This window comes from Phycodurus eques, chromosome 4 (assembly GCF_024500275.1).
Source record: "Phycodurus eques isolate BA_2022a chromosome 4, UOR_Pequ_1.1, whole genome shotgun sequence".
Classification (NCBI taxonomy): Eukaryota; Metazoa; Chordata; class Actinopteri; order Syngnathiformes; family Syngnathidae; genus Phycodurus; species Phycodurus eques.
In genome coordinates this window covers 13129992-13150365 of record NC_084528.1, presented here as the reverse complement: position 1 = coordinate 13150365, position 20374 = coordinate 13129992, and the positions used below count along the sequence as shown (strand labels likewise).

At 41.5% G+C, this 20374-nt stretch overlaps 2 protein-coding genes across 2 annotated transcripts in view; one reads left to right on the top strand and one right to left on the bottom strand.

Annotated features, from left to right (window-relative positions):
• The window catches only part of LOC133401276 (acyl-CoA-binding domain-containing protein 7-like), a 68137-nt gene extending 64503 nt beyond the window's left edge, over positions 1-3634 (top strand). Inside the window, exon 19 of the transcript XR_009768396.1 lies at positions 3564-3634. The gene's annotated coding sequence lies outside the window, so the exon portion shown is untranslated. The remainder of the gene's footprint in view (positions 1-3563) is intronic.
• On the bottom strand, positions 2259-20146 carry abcb4 (ATP-binding cassette, sub-family B (MDR/TAP), member 4). The gene is made up of 29 exons (XM_061674023.1): positions 20059-20146; positions 16322-16427; positions 16161-16219; positions 15984-16065; positions 14275-14437; positions 14157-14199; positions 13891-14082; positions 12444-12615; positions 12230-12354; positions 11702-11873; positions 11501-11614; positions 9873-9983; positions 9651-9776; positions 9296-9499; positions 9044-9214; positions 8493-8654; positions 8232-8417; positions 7998-8144; positions 7788-7892; positions 7534-7611; positions 7138-7221; positions 6852-7055; positions 5791-5891; positions 5558-5698; positions 4869-5025; positions 4575-4772; positions 3490-3696; positions 3094-3240; positions 2259-3001 (listed from the first exon to the last, which is right to left on the bottom strand). The coding sequence occupies exons 1-29, from the start codon at positions 20085-20087 to the stop codon at positions 2795-2797; spliced, it is 3993 nt and encodes a 1330-aa protein (XP_061530007.1). The 5' UTR covers positions 20088-20146; the 3' UTR covers positions 2259-2794.
• Between the last annotated feature and the right edge of the window lie 228 nt (positions 20147-20374).

Below are 20374 nucleotides of genomic sequence, written 5' to 3'. Positions count from 1 at the left end.
TTCGGGATGTCCCGATCCAACTTTTTCACTTCTGAGCCGATATCGACTTTTGGCCGATACCGATATCGGTCCGATAGCAGGAATAATCACACATACTTATTGTAATATGGAATGTAAGAAAAGGCTTGATCAAGTGATAATACTCAAACAGAGAACAATAATTAGCAACAGCAGGTAGGCTGGTGACCAGTTCAGGGTGTACCCCGCCTCTTACCCAGAGTCAGCTGGGATAGGCTCCAACACGCGTGCGACCCTAGTGAGGATAAGCGATATGGGAAATTTAATGAATGAATGTAGTAGTAGTGCTGGATGAGGCTGTGGTCAACCTAGTCATTAAAGACACACAGCTATTTACAGTTGTGTGGAAAATGTGGGAGCTCATTTGTTGTTGCTTATCTCTCCACTAGAAAGGTGTATGCGACAACAAAAGCAAGTCTATTCATAAGTAACTGCATTAACTTAATATCGAACTTCTCCTTGTCATGCATTAATGGCGATGGGCAATAAAACAGCCAAGGAAAATACCAAAAAGGAGGTTCAGGAGGGGTTTGCTTTTGGTTGCTTGACTGAAGATGTGATATCATTTTCATTGAATTCCCCCCCACACTGTGCGTACTGATAAGGGTGAAATGCCTTGACTGATGCTGTGGCTACATGTGCTAGGGATTTACAGATCAGACACTACCACACTCTAATCGTGGACTTAATTTGCTTGTGAACAAATGAAATAACTTGATGAGGTGCCTGCCTTGTGTGACATGGGCCTATGTACAGAAAATCCGGAAAAACAGTACTGTAACACAATTTCGTACAAGCACTGCAGTTAAAGAGAATGGATGGGCCTCAGTTGCAGATGGGAAGACAGGGCCTGAAGCTAACAACTAATGTAATTGGATGACATCGCAACATCACATTCATCATGCTAGAACAGGTCTTTAAGCAGAGAGCCAGTGGCACCAGACTTGGCGAGACTGAGAACAGACAACTTCATGTAGACCTCTCATGAATATGAGACGATAGAGGAGAATTTGCCAGTATTATGCCCATTTGACCGGGCAATGGTAGTATCCAAAGTCATACACATTATGCATCATGTGCAGTACAGGTGGAGCATCTGACTAATGATGCGGCAAGACGGCACAGATATGGTGAAGAATGAGTCTCTTAATGACAATGGCCTGTTGGACCCAAGGTTAAAACATGGGTTCTTCACTGTCAGCAAGGCACAGGAGACAGTGTGGCGGTTAAAGACGGCATTCAAGGATCACTGGAGTTGTTTGACTCCTTAGAGACCGATAGTTGCCTGCGTCTCTGGTAGTTTTTTTTATTATCATTCTGTAATTTGCTGTTGACAGATTACTACTAAAATATTACTGTTACAGTTAAATGTAAATGCTATTCTATTGTGAGAAATTAAAATTATATTTTGTGATTATTATTATAATTTTTTCTCTCCTACTGACAGAATGAATCCCCCTCCCCCCACCATCAATGATGCTACTGTTTTTGACCATTTGGCCAGTAGAAGGCAGTCCAAAATTGAATTGTGTGGACATTGTTTTAATGTGCATGCGTTTATGTCCTCCAGCTCGCCAATAATAATTGCTTTCTTCCATTCATTTTATGCAGGCAGTGTAAATGTTTTTGTACTACTGGGTACGACTGTACTGTATTGCCCAAAGGTGTGTGTGTGTGTGTGTGTGTGTGTTTATTTGCAACTCAACTTCATTTAAGCACTTTAAAAACAACCAAAGCTGAAACTAAGCGCTGTACACATAAAAATTAAACAGGTTTAAAACAATTAGAACAAGTTAAAAACAATGAAACACTAAAACAGGTGCAGTCTCATGCAGAGTGGAAAGCCAAAGAGTAAAAATGGGGTTTAAGATTCTAAGTTTAAGTTTGAAAAATTGTCTGTTTAAACTGGGATAGACTCAAGTGCTTTACGCGTAGTTTTTGATACATCGCAGCAAACAAAAGAAGAATGGTTGACTTCTACTTGCAGTACTGTATGTGCATGTTGTTAATGTTCACTCTGGTGGCTCCTGGCTAGTAGTGACAACCACCACACCGCACAACATCCATCCATGTACTCTCCTACTAATTCTGTATGAATATTTTAGTTAGACAAAGTCAACTGTGAGTTACCAATAAGCAAAGCCAGCATCCCCTACCCTGCGGGTAAACCTAATGATAACCCAGTAGGACAGTGTTTGGTTTTCTTTAGCCTTGCTGTGTTTGCATAGACCACCAGTGTGAACTGAATAAAAATCTTTAATCAAATACATTGGAATTACATTTTACTTGTACAAAGAAATGGTCAACTTTATGCATTCATATTCAATAAAACTTCAAATATATCTTACTATATAAAAAATAAACATCTTATCAATCTATCGCGTTACTTCAGTAGTATATGTGCAGTGACAGATGCGATACAGTGTGTTGTTAATGTTAGTTGTCTGAAGTACTTTGTGCCCACAACATAAACAAACAAAATACATACAAGGCTGGCATTACATTATTTAAAACAATATAAAAGGTAGAATTTTTTTTTTTAATACATTCTTTGGAGAACTATTTAAACCTACCCACTTTAATTTAATGATTGAAATTTGTAAATGAGGCGCAAGGAAACCTGTAGGCAACGTGTCTGATACTAACCATAATAAATGTGTGGTGGGCCAAAGGACAGCACTCATGGAGATACTGAGGTAGTACATTCAATCACTCACTACTTCACTAAAAGAAGAATACTAAATTTGTATTAGTAGATGTGAAAAAAGTGATTCACTCATTCCCTCCCATGGCCCATCTGAGTGGTGACCAGCATGTGATAGACTCCCTTTTTGGTTAGCAGCTGCTGGTGCGTCCCTTGTTCAACCACCACCCCTCCCTGAAACACAGCGATGCGGTCTGCGTTTTGGATGGTGGACAGACGGTGGGCTACAATGATACATGTCCTGCCCTGGCTGGCTTTGTCCAACGCCTCTTGCACTACCTAGATCAAGCACAAATTGGGCGGACCAAAAACATGAATTGACACACATTGCTAAATGTGGAGCAATTCCACATGAGAAGGAAAAAACCCACCTTCTCACTCTCAGTGTCGAGTGCAGACGTGGCCTCATCCAGAAGCAACAGTTTGGGGTTACGAAGGATGGCTCGGGCTATGGCTATTCGTTGTTTCTGACCACCAGACAGCTGGGTCCCCTTATCGCCTGCCTGAGTGTCGTACTTCTGCTCCAGCAAACAAAGTCAAAGTCAGTCCATAGCACACTGCAATTTACCAAAATCATTAGGCTATATGTTTCAAGGCATTGGATTTGACTTGACTGTTCCCTGTAAACGATGTGATACTTTTCTTTTGCCTCATTATTAAAATTTCACACAAATCTAATGACAACATTTTCTAAATGGTTTAATTAAGACAAGAGGACAGTGTGAGTTTCGATCAGGAAAACAGCTGCTTGATATGAATGTCTTTACCTTCGGCAACTTTTCTATGAAGCTGTGAATATTGGCTTTCTCCGCAGCTGCCTTAATCTCCTCTATTGTTACAGGACGGCTGTTGTCTCCGTAGGCAATATTTTCGGCCAAGCTGCAGTCAAAGAGCACAGGCTCCTGGGACACAATACCTATCTGAGACCTCAGCCAGTGGATATTCAGCTCTTTCACACTCTTGGAATCAATCACCTGGAAGACAAAAATCACAAAGGTGAGACTCAAGTCATTGAGGTGAAGTCTCGAGCAAAACTGATATGATGTGGTCCAGGTTTGGAGCAAGACAACCAAGACCCGTGCAAGCCTAAAGTAATTTGGAGCTTACTGAAGATTTGATTTGGGAAATTTTGGCCTACCTTGTAATTTGATGAGTAGATATATCGCCTTTAATAAAGCATCTATCAAATTGCAAGTTAGGCCAAAACATCCCGATCAAATCTAAAATGTCAAAGTACAAAGTCTCAAGAAAAAGGAGCTGTTATTTGGTCAAAGAAGTGCAATGTCCTAATCATTTGATGCAAGTTATTTGCTCTATAGAGGTTATGAGCAAGGCCATCGCAATTTGGTCCGTCTCAATCAAGGCCCAAACAGAATGAAAGGTGAAGTCATAGTTTCTTACCCATCTTAGGCAAACCGAGGCTATTTGGACCAAGCAAAAAGAAACTAATTTTAACTAAGTCTCACATTAGGCCAGTCGTTTGTTTCAAATGCGAATACATAACTTTCAAGCAAGGACCACATTATTTGGGCAAAATTTAAACTGCAAAGATTCAAGTCCACAGTTCTGTAAAGTGGTGACATAAATTGGAGCAAGCAAATCTGAGAGCTTCGAAATGTTGTTCCCACAAAGGCCTTGAAATCAGGACTGACCTTGCAAGTGATATGTACAATGTTTTGTCTCTCAGCAGCAACGGTAATGGTATCAGAATGAACTCAAACAGCCATCGAGTAAATTTTGTGGTCCAAGGTCTTATCAGCGGAGTGCAGTTAAGCAGCTATAAAAACACTAACCCTTAGCTCACAGAGAGTAGGTGAAGAGGCAGGATCGAATTGCGTGTGTGTCTTCTCACCACGTTCCCTTGCGTGGTGTCATAGAACCTCTCCAGAAGCTGGATGCTGGTGCTTTTTCCACAGCCGCTGCTTCCTACTAGGGCCAGTGTCTCTCCTTTGCTCACCTTCAGATTCAGTCCTCGGAGGACGGGTACATCAGGGCGTGAGGGATAGTTAAACTTAACATCCTCGAAGCGCACATTGCCATCAAATTGGTCCTGGAGATTGAAGTACGGAGACAGAGGGGAAGGGAATGGTCAATCAATATGTCTGTGAGCAAAAACAGTAAGCATATAGGATTTTGTGTTGCATACCAGCGACTCTCCATCCTCTGACAGATTATCAATAGCAGGCTCTGTGTTCAAAAGCATAATCAGGTGTGCAGCGGACATTTTGGCCTTTGCGTAGTTTGGAGTGAAGGAATTGGCTTCTCCGAGTGCCATAGCGCCATACAGAACTGCCGAAATAACTCTGGGAGAGATAATATTACATTCAATGTTAATTTATTGTGATTCGTAAGCACCTACACAATCTAAAGAGAGCCGATACAAGAGCAGTATTAAAAAATTTTACAAATATAATAAAGCTGAGTTTTGATCGACACTTTAAACTTTTTACCTTTTTAAAAGCAGAATTTTTCAGACAGCTCTTGTTACATCTCAGACTGTGTAAGTGGTCATACTGTTGAGGCTCGATGGTGTGTGTTTATTTCTAATGATAGAAATATTGTTTAGTTTCTACGTAAGATCAGTGCGATGAACTTTGAACTCTGTGTCAAAGTTGGAATAAGAAAGGAGGAGCACAGTTCTTGCGTGTGACCATAAATCCGATGTTTTAGAACCTGATCACATTCACAATTGCCCCTCACGTTTTGAACTTGTGGTAAATGATTAAAATATATAGACCGCTCATAAATATCTGTTGGGATTTTGTCTACTTTATCGTCAAGCACAAACCACGTGAATGTTGGACTTATCTACGGTGAACCCAGTAAAAGACTCACAGGTATACTCCCTCAACATCCATTCGCCTTTGGTCAATGAGCCAAGCTCCAAAGCGGAAACATCCTGCATAAGCAAAGTAGATCATGGCCTGGGAAAATGCAAAGGTAAAACCATATACATGGGCCTTTTTCTGGGAATTTCTGCAAAGAGAGAAACATAACTGTTAACAAGACCAAGATCTCTGAATTAAAAGTCAATTATTTTTTAACATTGGATGAAAGGTTTCTTGTACTTGTATGGAACGTTGAGGTTTTCATGATATAGAGACTCAAACTTGGCTTCTCTGGTCAGGGATGCAACAGTGCGAATATTCTCTATGGCTTCTGTAGCAATCTGGGGAGACAACATGAAATAACTTATGGTCATGCTTGGAGAGACTAAATGACTATCATATAATACTGAATATACATTTTTGGCAACACATTCTACATTTTAGTAATGCGCGAATACTAATACCAGGTATCGGTATCGAGTCGATACCGTCGTTATATCACCCGTGAAGGCAGCTGATACCAGCCAGCAATATTAAAGGCAAAAAATAAAATTAAAAAAAATCTGACATTAAGTCCTTTGCACCAGTAGTTGGCGCTACACTTGAGACATCAGCGAATCATCATGTCCATCAGAAAGAAAGGTCTTTGTTCAAATTTATCAGGCATTGTGTTAATTGAAATGTTACCTATCAAAAGTACTGGTGGTATCGGTACTCTGTATCAGTCAGAACTCAAGAGTGAATACTCGTACTGGCCTCGGCACTGAAAAAAACCTGGTATCGAACATCTATTCTAAATGTATAGGCATGAGTACTGATTGATACCCCTTCCAACTTGAACTTCAGCTTCCATTCTTCAGGGAAGACATTTTACAAGATTTTGTAGTGTGGCTTTCGAATTATGATCGTTTGTGTAGTCAAGACACCAATGTTGTATATTTGACATTGCGCAACGCCTTCCACATAGGTTGGAGGAACAGAATTGTCTAAAACGCCTTGGTAGGAAAATAATCTACCCAGAAAAAGAACCCTATAACAGCATCCATTCTCCCCTAAAGATGGGCACAATCCAGCCAGCCATTTGATTGAGTGATGTATTTTTTTGACTCTTTAACCACACTGCCAAGTGCCAGATAGATAATTCGTCACTTACTTCCACTTCTTTCTATTCCTGTGGTGATGCGCTTTCCATCACCACATCGAGAAAGTTCTTTAGAGCAACAGCTGATTCAGTGATGTGTGGCCCGAAACTTGCATTGATCCAGTGTAAGTCGACAAGCTACTCTACACCAAATTCCCACCTTTCCAGCCTTCTCGAGCTCCTTCTTGTCCTGAGCAGCTTGCCCACCTAGCAACTGCATTTGCACAGCTCCAGCCACTGCCATGACAGGAACCACCGACAATATGAGCAGGGTCAGCTCCCAGCCGTACACAAAGGAAAGAATCAGACCGGTACCCATGTTGGCCACATTCTGGACCAATGTGGCCAGACGTACTCCCGTAGCCTAAGCAGAGGGGAAAGGTGATTCCCAATATGGTAAAATGATGATGGGTATGTTTGCATTCCTGAGTGAGAGAATGACTTACTCCTTGTACTTGAGCAGCATCTGTGGCCAGCCTTGTTGTGAGTGCTCCAACACTGTTTTTGTGGTCATCAAACCAGCCGAGGTCCTAAAGTAAGCAAGTTTCTATTTAAATCCAATGTTATTGTTTTGAGTTTTAGGAAACTGACTACATTCCAGTTTTTTTCTATTTTCCCCTGACATCTCCACTTTTTTGAGCAAAAAGAAAAGAAAAAAATATATATTTTTTTTCATGACTTGTGTGTGCATTTTTCCGCTGTATTTGGACTTGTTCCAGTTTGATGTCACTCAGTATGCCTAACATCATAAGCGACCAAATACTGAAGGCACATATTTACTCATTCAGATTAGTAACAAAACCTTTATATCAAATTGAACGATAACAAATTGTTCCACTTACTTGTCTCATCATGGCCTTGAAAGCTGCAAGTCTTAGTTTCAAAGTCAGGATCTCTCCAGATTTGCCAAAGCAGAAACCCTGTAAAAGGTGACAGACACAAGAACACTTGGACATTGATATCACCGCAGTTAAATATGAACTGTCATTGAGAAACTTTAACGAGAATGATATTCTGGTCTCTTGACACTATTAATTTTTCTTTACACAATTGGCAAATACTGTCACAATGGAACACGCATGTGTGTGATGCATACCTGTAGAAACATGGTGAAAAAAGATACAGCTCCAATAGCAACAAACATAAGGGAGAAATATAAAGATTTCTGTTGAACAACATTTAAATCAGGCTCAGCAAACACCTGAAAATTGGAAAGATAAGACCGATTAACTTCCTTCAAAACTCCCATTTTAAAACATCACTTTCCAACAATTTACCACCAAAATAAAGATTTAAAAAATCCTACAGTGATGATCTTGGAGAAGATGACAGCAAATAGAGGCTGCATCGCGCCATTAATTGAAGCACAGATGGTTCCAACGAGAATGTAAGGCCACTCAGGAAGGTTGAAATGCATGACTTTGAAAAATGACACCGGGGGAACTTTTTCATCCTGCAGTAAATAAGGAAAAAGAGCTGAATCATGCATCCGCTTTATTCTTTGCCTAGGAGATTCAGATGTATCAAGCACCAGTCTTACCTCCTCCGTTGTATCTTTGCCATCACCCAACTTTTCTTTGTCTTCTTTTTTGCCCTCTGAACCAACAAATGAAGAAGGTTTTGTAGACCTCCTCCTAAATAAAGGGGAGTCAGAGATACTTTTGTCTACTGGGCTCATTTCAACCTGCTCGTCATCCTTCTCCTCATCGCTGGTTTTCTGAAATGTCTGCAGAAAGGAGATGAGCGTAAACTGATTGTTTTGATCCTAGATTGTTTCCTGTGTGTTTTGTGCTAGTGTTACCTGCATAGTGACCAGTGTATGGTAAACACCCTGTTTTTCCATCAGTTGGCTATGAGTCCCCAGCTCGACAACCGCTCCATTTTGGAAGCCAGCAATGATATCAGCGTTTCTGATAGTTGAAAGGCGATGAGCCACAATTAAGGTGGTACGACCCAGTCTGACCTGCATAAATGACAGAAAGGTTTGATGTTAGAAAGAGAAGTTTATGTAAGGTAATGCATCAACTTCAGTTTATCTCCATCTTGGGGTTCTGAGCTTTATTCTGATACCAGCATTGAATCAATCGCAACTCGACTGTTCTGCTTGTCTTACAAGACGTTTCGCCTCTCATCCGAGCAGGCTTCATCATTTCATGTAACAAAGCTTAGTTAGGACCAGCAGTTGTTGCAAATTCTTTTTTAGAAAGGCATCGCCAACTACTTACATGCATATTAGAGTGTTTTTCAGGTCTTTATAAATGCAGATCATTATAACATTGCTGGCAAGTAATATACCCTTTATCAACCCTGCTAGTACAAACCCAAGCAATGTTACACTGTGTGAGTTTGTACCTTGTCGAGTGCAGCCTGCACAATAGTCTCACTCTCAGCATCAAGAGCAGACGTTGCTTCATCCAGCAGAAGGATTTTGGGGTTACGGACTAGTGCCCGAGCAATTGCAATTCTCTGCTTCTGACCTCCACTCATCTGAGTCCCTCTGTCCCCGACCAGCGTCTCAAACTTCTGCTCAAAAACAACAATATCATAACTGGCAAGTGGCAGACAACGTTGTTTGTAATGTAGAAGTCCTGAATAGAGTCATACATCAGGAAGGTTCATGATGAAGTCGTAAGCGTTTGCCTCTTTGGCAGCTCGCTCTATCTCCTGTTGCGTCACGTCAGTTCGGCCGTATCGGATGTTCTCCGATATGGTGGTGGCAAAAAGGACGGGCTCTTGACTCACCAAGCCAATCATCTTTCGCAAGTAGCAAATGTTGAGAGAACGGATGTCATGACCATCAACAGATACCTACAAAGAGGGAAACAAGAGGATTCTTAAATGTTTTTGACTGTGGTGAAAGAATAAAGGAGGCTTGGATGCTTTTGTGATTCAACACTATTGTATGTGTACTATATGTCTAAATGACTGAATTTATCTTTTGAGTGAAATGGGTACATACAGATCCTGCCTGAGGATCGTAGAACCTCTGCAACAGCTGGATAGTGGTGCTTTTACCACAGCCACTGCTTCCCACTAAGGCGATGGTCTGTCCACTCTTCACACTCAGGGACATGTTGTTTAATACCTGCAAATGATAGCAATTATGGAAAGGAGTATGAATATGTAGCTGTGTTTATCTGTTAGATTAAGTTAAACTACAGTATGTCAGTCAGGATCTTACTTTGACTTCTGGCCTTGAGGGGTAGTTAAAGTGGATGTTCTTGAACTCCAAGTTCCCAGTAATTGAGTCAGGCTTGAAGCCGCTCTCCGAATAGCTGTCGATCCTTGGTTTCTGTAGAGTAAATTGCTTCATTTACAGTCATGCTAAAAAATATTGTCACACCTGGAGTGACAATATTTTTAGCTGTGATTGTTTTTTTGTTTTTTTTAAACCTGTCCTGTTCAACTGCATGGCCTTGCAGAGTGGTGAATCTGTATGCCTTTGTGCAACAGGGGAATTTCAAATACTCCCTCTGCTCAATTTGTAATATCCATCCATCCATCCATCCATTTTCTGAGCCGCTTCTCCTCACTAGGGTCGCGGGCGTGCTGGAGCCTATCCCAGCTGTCATCGGGCAGGAGGCGGGGTACACCCTGAACGGGTTGCCAGCCAATCGCAGGGCACATAGAAACAAACAACCATTCGCACTCACAATCATGCCTACGGGCAATTTAGAGTCTCCAATGAATGCATGTTTTTGGGATGTGGGAGGAAACCGGAGTGCCCGGAGAAAACCCACGCAGGCACGGGGAGAACATGCAAACTCCACACAGGCGGGGCCAGGGATTGAACCCGGGTCCTCAGAACTGTGAGGCTGACGCTCTAACCAGTCGGCCACCGTGCCGCAATTTGTAATATATTTTTTAAATTAATTTGATGTTTATTGGAAATGCCATCCAGCAGGCGCCCCAACAAACCAGGGGGATGCCACCGACCACCCAGGACCCAGGGAGGTCCCGAGATTGATTGAATAAAAAGTCACATGCTTTTTTTTTTTTTCTTGGCAGTCTGACATGAAATCCGACTAAACCTTTCCTGGGATTACCAAAATTCTTTATATTTCCTAAATTCCAGAATCGGGGGAAATTATATATATTTTTTAGACAAATACATATAATAGACAATACAGTCATGCTCAAAAACAATGGAGTATATGACTGGATGCCTTTTGAGCTCAGTTGTGGTTGGAAGTTTGGTCACAGCGGGTCCAAAGGACTGATGCTTATCAAAGGCTAAACAGACAATGTGAGGAAGACTGTCTGCTCTGTAGGTTGGACAGAGAGTTTTGAACAAAGATCATGTTTATTTATACAGCTAGCCGCTTTGCTTGGAATACGTCCACACAAACAAGCTCATTGTTGTCAGAGGTTGTTTTAAATTTCTTAGCACAGATTGAAGATACCTTACGATTATCAAAATGAATCGTCCTCTTTAAGGTGACTTAATTTGTAACTGGCAAGAGTCTGAAGCTAGCAAGTATTTGGCATGTGTTGTAAATTAAGTAGTTTAACCCAAGCAAGTCACATTGCTGAATGCTGATTATGTAAATTTGGGTTAATACTGTATGTTGAAGTCAGATGACACCTCAATTTAGTCATTGTAGATCACACTAATATGCACTCAAACAGTGGGTGCTCCAATTAGAGCAAATTCCAGCCTCTCGTTCAAGGCTCTAGGTTGTAGGCTGTAGCAAAGCTGCAACCTGGAGCGCCAGAATACACTTGATTCACATTCACTAATATAAACTGACAGAAAATAAAATGTGGTGCCTCTGAATGTGAAAGAAAGGAGAAAGTAGATTTCCTTACATTATCAATAATGCTGTACACTTTGTGTGCAGCTCCTCGGGCACTGGAAAAGGACTGGACGTTCGGTGAGGTCTGCCCCAAGGCGAACGCTCCAATGATCACAGCGAAAAAAACCTTAAGACACAAACATTTATTGTTAGCTTGAAACTTCTATTTGGTTTGTGCATGTTTGATAGTTGAGGTCTTCATGCCTCTACTCACCGTAAGTACAATCCCAATGGTGTACTCTCTACTCAAAATGAGTGTGCTTCCGTACCAGAAGGCCAGAGCATAAGATAGGTAGATCAATAAGAAGGTGAAGCCCATTGCAATGTTTGAGCTTATTGCCTTCTTTATTCCCACGTTCTTGGCGTCTTCCAAGTTCTTATGATACCTGTGAGATAGCGCATAGACAAAACAAATGTGGAAATCCAGGTGCTTATTGGATCCTATTGCATAGACAAAAACCAGAAAATATCTGGTAAAAAAAAAATCTGGTTGGTAGGTTTCAGAGGATCCTAATACTCTCCCTTTCCCTGAGTACAGGATTTGCATCAGTGTTTTGCTACAGTATTACAGCCTTCCTTCCACGTTGATTGCATATATTTTGTGAAGCACATTAGACGCCACTCTCCTATGTAACATGAACTTGCACAAATCTACTACACCTGTAACCCATTGTATGAAAACCATAAGCTCCACACCTCTACAAATTTATGACATGATATGAACGTAGATGTTTGCACAAACCTCTCGATTTCTCTCTGTTGACCACTGAATGCAAACACAGTCCTGATGGCAGAAAGCACCTCCTCTGCCACAGCACCTGCTTTGGCATAAGCAGTTTGTTCTCTTGAAGTGAATGAGGCTAGCACCTAAAGAGAGACCTACAGTATGAGCTCAGCGAGAAGAGGCTTGCTTTTCAAGTTGAAAGCTGGACAGGGTTGACAAAAGGCAAGCTTACCTTACTGAAAACTCCGGCCATGACAACTAGCAAGGGGCTGATGGCCAGGATGACGAGAGTGAGCTTCCATCCTTTGCTTAAACCAATGACGATGGATGTGATGAAGGTGCTGCAGGACTGGATCAACATAGCCACCTTGTCTCCAATGCCCTCTTGGATTTTATAGACATCACTGTCCATGCAGATACAAATGTCAATCAATTACACTGGGTTATAAAACAAATATTTGCGTAGATTGTCTTTTTTTTTCTTTTTTTTCCCCAAATAAATTTAGGACAATTTTGCATCACTAAATATGAGAATGACATCCATTTCTCAGGTTTTTATGACAAGTTGTTACCAGTTTATTAAAACTCATTCACTGCCATTGATGGCTGTTGTATTCAAATATCCATGTTGACATGGAGGCCTGGCAGTGAAAGAGTTCATTCACTGCCAGGCCTCCATGTCAACAGTTTTAATCAGTTTACAAACTTTGCTTACTGTCAATTGTATAGTTGACACTGACAAAAGTAAGTCAATGTAAATTTAATGTTATGTCATCATTGTTCAAAATTCAATGCATGAACCTCTATTTATTCGAACCCCATAAGCGAAAATACCTGCACATGTAAATAAAAACATGTGGCCATAGTTCAAAAGATTGACCTGATTGAGCAAAACCAATGTGATATTTAGATTCAGGAGATCGAAATTGTCCTGAGTCAGCCCCAAAAAATCTTTTTTTGTTGACCAGTGTTATCTAACACTGCAAAAATGGCATCAGTGCTATTTCAGAGTTGCTTAGTAAATTAACCTACTAAACTTAAGAGTAAGCAAAATTACAAAATATGTATACTTTTCTGCCATGACATTGCATCATCGACTTAGGACAAATGGACACCTGTCATTTTCCCCTCGAAAGAAACATACAGTACAGCCATCCATTTTTTGAGCCGCTTCTCCTCACGAGGGTCGCGGGCGTGCTGGCGCCTATCCCAGCTATCATCGGACAGGAGGCGGGGTATATTCTGAACTGGTTGCCAGCCAATCGCAGGGCACATAGAAACAAACAACCATTTGCACTCACATTCACACCTACGGGCAATTTAGTGTTGTCAATTAACCTACCATGCATGTTTTTGCGATGTAGGAGGAAACCGGATTGCCTGGAGAAAACCCACGCAGGTACGGGGAGAACATGCAAACTCCACACAGGCGGGGCCGGGGATTGAACACCGGACCTCAGAACTGTGAGGCAGATGCTCTAACCAGTTGGTCACCGTGCCGCCATATACAGTACATAACAAGTGTAATTATCTCAGTTCATAGACAATATTGTTCACAATTGTGCATTAAAGAGTTTAACTGCTGAGCCCATTTGAACTCTGATGATAAGAAATATTGGAACTCATTATTATTGTGAGGGTATACCTAATGAAGAGGCCAGTGAGTGCATGTTACTAACTCTGTAAGACGAGCGTTGAGCTCTCCAGTCTCACTGACATCAAACCAGCCGATGTCCTGTCGCATGATACTGTGGAAGAAACACTTACGGATGCGCTTAACCTGTCGTCCAGCTGACAAGGTAAAGAAAGCAACCTGCATGTAGGCAGCCACCAGCACAATGGCCCCTAGGATGGAGTAGTAGATGGCAAAGCTGGAATGGGATTACTAGGATCAGAAAAGCCTACATTGCCAGCTGTATCTTATCAGGTTACATCTTACGCTAACCTGGTCATGTCTGCCTGGATGGTGCTGTTTGGAAAAGTGATGTCTGAAAATATAAAACAAAATGTTGTAATAGTCTATTATTTCAGTCAGGTAGCTATGACCGTTTCTGTGAACTCACTAGGGTTGCTGGTGTTGAGGTAACCAAGTGCAGCATTCGATACAAGGCTGTCCGTCATATCCCCAAACACAACTAACATAAGAGGCATTACTACCCCGTGGACCATCGACATCAGGGTCCCGAAGAAGAGCAGCGCAATGTCTTTGGCATCTGCGAACCTGAACTGTGCACACAGGAAAATGAGGAGATTGCTTTAAGAAGGCAGAGCTTGCAATCGTCAAATGACTCGCACCAATCTTTTTCAAACCATTTCAAGACATGAGGAGCTGTAAAAGAACAATAGAGTGGTACCTCGAGACAAGAGTGACTGACAGATTCTTTCGAGATACGAACTGTTGTTGGGCCGATTCTTTTGCTTTGACTTGAAAACGCGAACTTGGGATACAAGTGCTGTGGCAGCGAACTCAACTCACTTCACAATAGTAGCATTTTGCCAAATAATGAACATTCATCCATCTTCTGAACCACTTATCCTCACTCGGGCCGCGGGTATACTGGCGTGTATCTCAGCTGACTTCGGGCGAGAAGCGGGGTACAATTCTTTAAAAGAAGAGGCTTAAAGCTGTTTAGTGCCATTTATGTATTTATTTAAGTTTACTGTAAAACTAAACATAAAACAAAGTGAATTACACTTTTTGTATTTAAAGCCGTAGCTATGCATAGGTAGATACGACACGCCCCTTTTGAGCTGCATGCTTACGGCGACGCTAGGCTATGAGGGTCAAAGTCGTCAGCGCATGTGTGTGGACGGAAAGAAAACAAAAAGACGGTACGTTGTGCTGCATATGGTTGTGTACAACGCGGTTCAATTCTGAGAAGTAAACTGGGAGTATGCTTGCACAGGTGAAAATATTTTTGGGGCTTTTTTTTTTTAATGTTATGTAGTGATAGCACACGCTTTGGTGTTGACAAAAAAGTAAACCTCATGAAAATCGGTTGAGAACTGAGCAAGTTACGACTTTATTTCAATGTCCCTGGACTGACTGTGATGGGAACCTCGACCTCTCCAACATGGCCGCCACGAAGGCAGGCCGGTTAGCCGGACTCGAACAGTGCGCTGGCGTATCTAGTCTTCATATCTATGTTTAAAACTACCACATATCTTCGACTTTCAGTCCGCTAGCTTAATGCTAACGCTAAATAACATCTATGCTGTGATGTTATAACCTTTTAAGCAACGGATTGAACACAAACGGTGGAGAAACACATGTCGGCACAGAATATAACAGTATTTATGGTCATACATTTTATTCGTTATCCTCTGCGAAGAGTGACTAATATTAGTGCCGTACTGATGAGGTCAGAGGCGTTAAGGCATCTTAATGAAAAGTATATAGCTGTCTGTCTTATACTGCGCCAAGGTTGGCACACTGTAAAGAGTAGCACAATGGCCATTTAAATGGTGCAGTGTGACAAAAACAGTTTTAATTCTTTTAAATTCTAGTTAATTATAGCATTACTGCATGGATTTATAAATTGCAGTAGTGTATTATGGAATGCTATTTTTCCACATTAAAATATACATTACAACAATTGTTGTGTTTGTGGGTAAGTCTGGAACAGATTAACTGCATTTCCATTCCCCTCAATGGGACACGGTGATTTGAGATACACATGTTTTGAGTTACGAGCATGGTGACGGAATGAATACGACTTGTATCCCAAGGCACCACTGTAATTGTATACAGGGACAGAGACAGAGAACTTACCAGTTCAATGGCACCAACCATGGGTAACTTTTCTTTTTTTTCTTTCTTCTTTTTACCTTTGCCCCCCTCATCTTTGTGATCACTATCGGTCAAATGGGAAACCATCAGTCTAATTGCTTTCCAGTTGTTTAAAATGTAAACTAATTTAACTGTTTTTATACGAACAAAGAGTATTACTTCAAATCAACATCTTTTAGGTTCTTCTCCAACTTGTCCTTCTCATCCATGTCTGGCTCCTGTCAGAGGAAGACAGTGAACAATTTGCTCGTCGCACACGAAATTAGTCCGTTGGGGAAATTAACCCATAACCATGACAAAAGTGTTAAACACTGTCATACCTCGCTGTTCTTTCCAAGCTCCCAATGTTTGGAAGGGTTGATGATCGCACAGAGAAACCCACTCCTTCTGCTCTGTTGTTCGCCTTCCACACCCTTGATAAGCGCTCTAATGTTTGACAGAGATGACAGTCTCACACACGCACAGACACAGACCTCGGCCAACAGATGACCACCCCTTCCACGCCCCCTTTTCCTTCCTCTTTCCATCCCTCTCACATGGCTGTAATGGTTGTGCATGAGAATAACCACATTGCTCGGCTGCTCTCTGGAAATTAAAAATATCCCAGCAGATTTCACAGATCATCATTGTTGTTTTTAATGCAATGTCAAATGGTGACGGCTGTGTTTATTCAGCATCATGATTAAAAAAAGATATCACATTTTTACACAATTACCACATTTTCTCTAATGTCCCTGTAAATTGAAAATGTCTTCTAAATTTGACATACCACAGAGATAAGTGTTGTTAATAACCCTGCCAAATTTGAATAATAATAATAATAATGAAAATAAAGTCTACAAAATGAGGCTTCAAAATGGAGAAAAATCAAGCCATTCTCTCCGCTCTCAAACGTTGCAAATTTGCTTAAACTATGTCCCGCTCATCTGTCAATCAAATACCAGTACAACGACCTAGAAAAATGGATGCTACTTCTTCTAGCATCTTTCCCATGGCTAAACATAGCTACATGTTTGAGCCACGAAAAAATATATCCCCCTCAAGCTTCTGGTGGCTAGAATATATCCCTCCGGGTCATCACTGGTCTTTTCCACACCGTGACAACGATGCGCTCTAAAGCAGCCACACCAGCCCAAAACCCAGGTCCACACTCTGGCTGTTAAGTCGGACTTTTTTCCCCTCCTTCTTTTCCCCTTGTGGTGCTTCTGCAAATTATGTTCAACCTATATTTAATTGAATACACTACAAAGACAAGATATTTAATGTTCAATCTGACAAACTTTATTTTTTTGGGGCAAATAATCATTAACTTAGAATTTTATGGCTGCAAAATGTTCCAAAAAAAGCTGGGACAGGTGGCAAAAAAGACTGAGAAAGGTGAGGAATGCTCATCAAACACCTGTTTGGAACATCCCACAGGTGAACAGCCTAATTGGGAACAGGTGGGTGTCATGATTGGGTATAAAAGGAGCTTCCCTGAATTGCTCAGTCATTCACAAGCAAAGATGGGGCGACGTTCACCTCTTTGTGAACAAGTGCGTGAGAAAATAGTCGAACAGTTTAAGGACAATATTCCTCAACGTACAATTGCAAGGAATTTAGGGATTTCATCATCTACGGTCCATAATATCATCAAAAGGTTCAGAGAATCTGGAGAAATCAGTGCATGTAAGCGGCAAGGCCCAAAACCAACATTGAATGCCTGTGACCTTCGATCCCTCAGGTGGCACTGCATCAAATACCGACATCAATGTCTAAAGGATATCACCACATGGGCTCAGGAACACTTCAGAAAACCAATGTCAGTAAATACAGTTCGGCGCTATATCCGTAAGTGCAACTTGAAAGTCTACTATGCAAAGCAAAAGCCATTTATCAACAACACCCAGAAACGCCACCGGCTTCTCTGGGCCCGAGCTCAACTAAGATGGACTGATGAAAAGTGTTCTGTGGTCCGACGAGTCCACATTTCAAATTGTTTTTGGAAATTGTAGACGTCGTGTCCTCTGGGCCAAAGAGGAAAAGTACTGTTATGGACGCAAAGTTCAAAAGCCAGCATCTATGATGGTACGGGGCTGTGTTAGTGCCAATGGCATGGGTAAATTACACATCTGTGAAGGCACCATTAATGCTGAAAGGTTTTGGAGAAACATATGCTGCCATCCAAGCAACGTCTTTTTCATGGACACCCCTGCTTATTTCAGCAAGACAATGGCAAACCACATTCCGCATGTGTTACAACAGCGTGGCTTCGTATTAAAAGAGTGTGAGTACTAGACTGGCCTGCCTCCAGTCCAGACCTGTCTCCCATTGAAAATGTGTGGCGCGTTATGGAGCGTAAAATACGACAACGGAGATCCCGGACTGAAGCTGTACATCGAGCAAGAATGGGAAAGAATTCCACCTGCAAAGCTTCAACAATTAGTGTCCTCAGTTCCCAAACGTTTATTGAATGTTGTTAAAAAAAAGGTGATGTAAGACAGTGGTAAACATGAACCTGTCCCAGCTTTTTGGAACATGTTGCATACATAAAATTCTAAAACAATAAAGTTGATCAGTTTTAACATAAAATATCTTGTCTTTGTAGTGTATCCCATTAAATATAGGTTGAACATGATTTGCAAATCATTGTATTCTGTTTTTATTTATGTTTAACACAATGTCCCAACTTCATTTGAATTGGGGTTTTATATATATATATATATATATATAAGGTTCAGGGTGTACACCGCCTCTTGCCCGATGATAGCTGGGATAGGCTCCAGTACGCCCGCGACCCTTGTGAGGAGAAGCGGCTCAGAAAATGGATGGATTGATGGATGGGAGGAAACCGTAGTGCCCGGAGAAAACCCAACCAGGCACGGGGAGAACATGCAAACTCCACCCAGGCGGGACCAGGGATTGAACCTCAGTGCTCAGAACTGTGAGGCAGACGCTCTAACCAGTCGTACACCGTGCCGCCCGGTTTCCTCTCACATACCAACAACATGCGCGGTAGGTTGATTGAGGACTAAATTGCCCGTATGAATGTGTGAATGTGAGTGTAAATGGTTGTTTGTTTCTATGTGCCCTGCGATTGGCTGGCGACCGGTTCTGGGTGTACCCCCCTTCCGCCCGAAGATAGCTGGGATAGGCTCCAGCAGCCCGTGACCCTAGTGAGGATAAGCGGTAAAGAAAATGGATGGATATTTCATTCCTACATCCATGTCCTGTCCTGGTGGCTATTTTAATGGCTCAGTGTTACATCAGCAGAAACAATAAAGCCAAAATGATTACACATCATAAAGTCCAAAGGTAAATATGGAACAATAGAGATTCAATGGAGGGGTGTGTGGTGTCTCACAAGGGATGTGTGTGTGCCTCTCAATTTGTTATATCATACTATAAAAGTTTAGAATCTCCACATGATCAGTTTGCACGTATTTAACCCTTTGACATCTCAACTCCTTACCAGCAAGAGTGATGGAGAGGTAGATACTTGTTTTGTAAAACACTATTAAGTGTGAATGTTTTTTGTTTTTTTTTGTCTAAAACAGTATGTGCCCTGCCATCGCCAAGCATTCACTCCAGGGTGTACCACGCCTCTCATCCAAAGTCATCTGGGATAGGCTGCAGCACAATGTATACTGTTGAAAACAGTACAGTAATCCCTTGTTTATCGCGGGGGTTAGGTACTGGTCTTTCAAATAAAAACGTGAGATGCGAGTCAGGAAACTGAAGCTTCTGCCCCACCCTTTGCTTGTGTTCATTCTTTTTAACTTGAGAGTGACAAATAAACATGTTCATTCATTCAAAGAGTAAAATAACTAAATTGCAGGCTCCATCAGTAGAACGCCATTAACCGTTTGTTTGTTGAAAAAAAATTAAAAAACATAATTCTGTGTTAATAGCACATGTTTTGTCATTTGCTTTCTCATAAAATGATGCGGCGGATGTGGCCCGCGAGCCATGAGTTCGATATCTGTGCCTGAAATGAAGCGGTCATTTGTACGCTTGAAATCACTTCAGACGGTTGAAGTGAAGAAGCTACTCTTCCAACAGGTGGCGCACTACTTACACGTGACTCATCAGCAGCTCCGGAGTCATTTGAGGACACGAGCCACAATAATAACAAAAAAACACTCAAGACAAGGCCCGGAATAGACCGTAGATACAAGGGTGCCAATTGCAATGGTAAAAAAAAAAAATAAGGCGCACACGTATCTCATTTTGGAGGCCAAGTATTTATGTCCTTAGGTTTTCCGTGAACTGTTTTCTCTTCACAAAAAATGTGACGTGGAAAAATCTGCAATCATTGAAATTGTATCCACAAACGCGGAAGACATGATAGTTACACACTCATTGTGTTTTCTGGGAATCATCTCAGTTTACCC